General features: G+C 39.5%; 1 protein-coding gene across 1 annotated transcript in view; it reads right to left on the minus strand.

Annotated features, from left to right (window-relative positions):
- The window catches only part of NOX4 (NADPH oxidase 4), a 70,615-nt gene extending 66,925 nt beyond the window's left edge, over positions 1–3,690 (minus strand). Inside the window, exon 1 of the mRNA XM_009583104.1 lies at positions 3,607–3,690. Coding sequence (XP_009581399.1) covers positions 3,607–3,615 — 9 coding nt within the window. The 5' untranslated portion in view covers positions 3,616–3,690. The remainder of the gene's footprint in view (positions 1–3,606) is intronic.
- Positions 3,691–4,338: the final 648 nt, after the last annotated feature.

The raw sequence follows: 4,338 nt of genomic DNA on the forward strand, positions 1-4,338 counted from the left end.
GAGACCTTTTATGCTATGACAGAATGAGCCCAATGCTCTTTCTGTTCTTGGGGAACTCAAACAACAAGAAACAGGTATTTCATTTAATGCTGTTAAAAGCAAGATTTGAGTTCTACAATAAGGCCAGTGCTGAATTTAGGACTGAATTTGTTGGTCAGATGCAAGCAAACTTGGAAAAAAATACAGCCAAGCTAATCTGAAGGGAGAAATTTTGAAGTCTGCAAAGAAATTAATCATCTGGACAATTTCTCTGAGCAGACACAAAACCTCCAACAATGAAGATTTTGGAGTCACGTCAAGTAATTTATGAATCTTCCTTTCTGTAATTCATGCCTACTACATCTTGTAGTATCTATAATGAACATGAAGACGAGAATATTCTTTTCCTCTTTGCCACACTCTTTTATAAGAAATCCATGCCTGTTGGGTGTTTCCCAGGTTTCTCTTCCTTAAGCAATGTAAGGCCACAAGTTAACATTTATTAAATTATGAAAAATTGAGATTCTTTATCTGAATCATGTTCCTGAACCAGCAGCAATGAATGCATTCATGCAGTACGACTATGATCTGCAGTGTTACAAGCAATTAAGTATGCAAAGGGATGGTTCATCAAGGCAAAAGTACTGGGAAAGGGTTTACAACCACTAGGTTCTGCTTGAACTTACACCACAAGAATCATATAATCACAGAATTATTCTGGTTAGAAGGGATGTCTCTGTTCCAACCTCCTGCTCTAAGCAGGTTCAATACCAAACTCAGACTAAGTTTGCTCAGGGTTTTGCTCAATTAGTTTTTGAAAACCTCCAGCGATGGAGATCCCACAGGGAAGAGTTCATGGTCTCATCAACAGGACTCAAACTGAGCAAAGCAGTGACATTTGACACAACATAAATTTTTACCCACTAAATTTTGTAGCATAGAATAGGCTGACTAACCTCCTCCTACCACATCAGTGCCTTTGACTTACTCTCTTTGTACTTCCAGGACACCACTGTGCTCTTAGTACCTTTTCACAGGTATAGAATTAAGGATCAGAAAGACTGTCACTGAAAGATTGAGTGAGAGTTAGGTACCTAAATAATTTTAAAATCCTGTAAGTATCTTGTTCAAGGTTGCAGAGGATGCAATTGGAAAAGAATAAATCCCAGCCTCCTCCTTCTATAAAAGGCTGAAGGAAAGTGAACCACTTCAATGACCACTGAATGAAAAACTAACCTCATTCTTTCTCCTTCTTCACATCAGAGAGAAAAGACATGGCATGAAAACATGGCAGAGTTGAATATATTCAGGATATTCAGTCCAAGATCTCATTTCATATCACAATCTGATTTCCTACAGCAACTCTTCTTGTTCTCCATCCTGTTACTTGGTAAATGATAAAATTACCTGTGGTAAATCTTTCAGTGCTGCAAGTGCAGAAGTTCTTAAGGAGATTTTAGGCTATCGTAGCATACAAAGGGAGAAAAAAACTCCTTAGCAGACCTCACTGAAAAACAAGAGAAATTTTTTTTTATTCAAAAAATGGCATTCGTTTTTGCCAATTTTTGTTAACTGGCTGGAAAAAGGAATCGATTTTCATGAAAGTATCTCTAAAAAAGTTCATTCTGTTAAGACAAAAAAAAAATCAACTGTTGAATTATAATGAAGAATTTTCATCTAAATCTCAAAATTTTCAAATATCAAGAAATGGCACACAGAGGCACTGCAAGCCACTCACCCACATATGAAACAGAGAGGAGACCGGTTATGCAGATGGGCCTTGTGCCAGAGGCTACACAAACCAATATGGAAAAAGAAGAGGAGCAAAAATCCCCATGGAAGGTAACAGCAGCTATAGTATGGATATGCTTACGCTGTTTCCTGAAGAGACTAAAATTGGGTTCAGTTTTCCCAACCCTTGCAAAATAATCTGTATGATTTATACACATATACAAATACATTGAAGAGATGGGAGAAAGCTAACTTTGGGGTCTAAGGATGATATTAAGACAAACTGTAAAAAGTGAAAACTTTTAAATTAGTTTCAGAACCAAAAGTGTCTTTTAGACTTAGCTCTTCACTTTCCTCCTCATTTTAGAAAGTCTCTGAACTATTTTGGTATTTTTTCCCACAGTGGCAGACACAGCTAGACAAACTCAAATGCATGGCCTCCTGGTCCTCACCTCCTGACCAAGACACGGAATCTGTTGCTTGAATCATCTCACAGGTTCTGAACACACATTATATTACTTTGTATGTGTCTTTCATTTTGAAGTCTTCAAAAAAAGACCAGACGATGAGCTGGTACAAGGCAGATGAGTCTTCTGAATTGAGAGGAACTTTGTTGATTGATACCAGCTGACAATCTAGCCCAAAATGTTGACCCAAGAACATCTGCTTTATAAACAACCCACTTGCTCTGCCAGGAACAAACACAGTTTTCAAATGGATGCACTGGGCTGCAAAGCCATTAAAGGTTATGGTAAAATTAAACACGTTTTCACGCTTTTTCTGTCAAGAAAGTCATAATCATGAAGGATTTAAGTGTTTTCATTCCCTTCTTTTTGCTCTACCTTTGCTAAGATTCATTTCTTGAACACATCTGAGTCAGCCATAAGAACAAAAAAAAGAGAACAGTATATCAGGTCAACTTACTTTCAAGCAAGTTCACAAAAGCTCACGGAACTGGTTAGCTATGGCAATGATATCAACTATATGAAAAAATATATCCTGGATCTACCAAAGATAAAACCCAGAGGCTCTACAGCAGGTTAGGATGTGCATCATCTGTGCTTTAACCCCATGTCAACTTTCCATTGAAATCCATTCCTGAGTATGACATAGTGTTACAAAGCGTACACTTTTTCCTGGATTCTCAAATTCTGAGCAGCCCTAGAGCATTTTCCAGAAAAGTTGTTAACCCTTAATCTATCCTTTTGGGTAGAAGTTGTTTCAAACAACTGCAATGGCGTAGCTGTGGATAACTTCACAAGACAGACCAGTATCTCACTTACTCAAATTATCTTTTTGGGTTCTTCTGATGGTGGTGGATGTTACCCTTGCTAAATCAAAACAGTCAAATCTTCATTAAACCATTCAGATTCCAAGGATTTGTTATTAGAAAACAAAACTAAAATTACATAGATTACAATGACTTACACAGAACAGAGGATCTATGAGGATGACAAAGACCAAAAAGAACTAAGACTTATCAAAAGAATTCCTTCAGCAAATATGTATCACAATAACTGGATTAGAAAGAATTTGCCAGCACGAGCCCATAAGCTTGGCTAATGTTTTGATGACAAAAAGTTGAGCTCCAGTCATCTGTTGAGCATGTTTGTGTTCCTGTGAGCCTGTCTGCAGCTGGGAACACCAGGAGGGACGAGAGGAGAGGGAAGGATAGCTGTCCCACACTTGACTGGCCCTTTTTCTTCTCAACACTGTTCACTTTCTACTCCTAAACAACTGTCAACAGTACCCCAGTAATTTCCTATTTTATCTTTCCCCACTTTGCAGCATTAACAGGCAGTTTGTGTCATCCTTGATTAGTAAATGTATTCTGTCCCTTTCCCATCTCCCAGCATCCCAATTTCCAGGGCAAAAAGTAATGTCCCGGTCACTCACCCCTAACATCTGATGCAAATAATAATACTGCAGCCCTTGATAATAGAGCAGGAAGGTTTTCCAGAAGAGCCATACATTGAGGGAGAGCCAGAAAAACTAGAATGAAACAGAAACAAGAGACTGTAAGTGAAAGTTACATGTGCAAACTTTTCAGTGTTAATTTCATTCATAAAACTCATGCCTGCAGTTTCATAAACATATGTAAATGGAATGGGAAAACAAACTTCAAGCATTTAGCACAAAATATTTTAAAATATTAAAAGGAATAGCCCCTATGTGAGAAATTTTCACTTTAATTGAACATCACAAAACTTTACCTTTGCGACTTAAGATTACTGAGAGCTGGCGAAACCCTCCGCATACAAAACACTACTCCAAATGTTTGGTTAGATATTTACTAAGACTCAAAGAATAAAAACTAGCAACAAAGAGACAAAGGCAGGAAGAACTTGACCTCCGAGAAGATGCATCTTCTCCCCCAAACTTTCCCAAAGAGGATCTAACAAAGAGCAAACACACGTACAACGTGTGCCGAGTCCCAGCAGGACACGGACGCCCGCATTGTCCCCGGGCCATGGCACACGCGTGTGCCTCTGCCAGCCGCACACCGGCACGGAGCGCATCCCGACCACCCCTGCACCTACATCCCTAACGGCGTCCTGCCCCCGAGCACCTCACGCCGAGCACGGCTGGGACCTCCTGCACCGTGCCAGGGGCGAGCCTGCACACCGC

The sequence above is a fragment of the Fulmarus glacialis genome, unplaced genomic scaffold, assembly GCF_000690835.1.
Source record: "Fulmarus glacialis isolate BGI_N327 unplaced genomic scaffold, ASM69083v1 scaffold748, whole genome shotgun sequence".
Lineage (NCBI taxonomy): Eukaryota > Metazoa > Chordata > Aves > Procellariiformes > Procellariidae > Fulmarus > Fulmarus glacialis.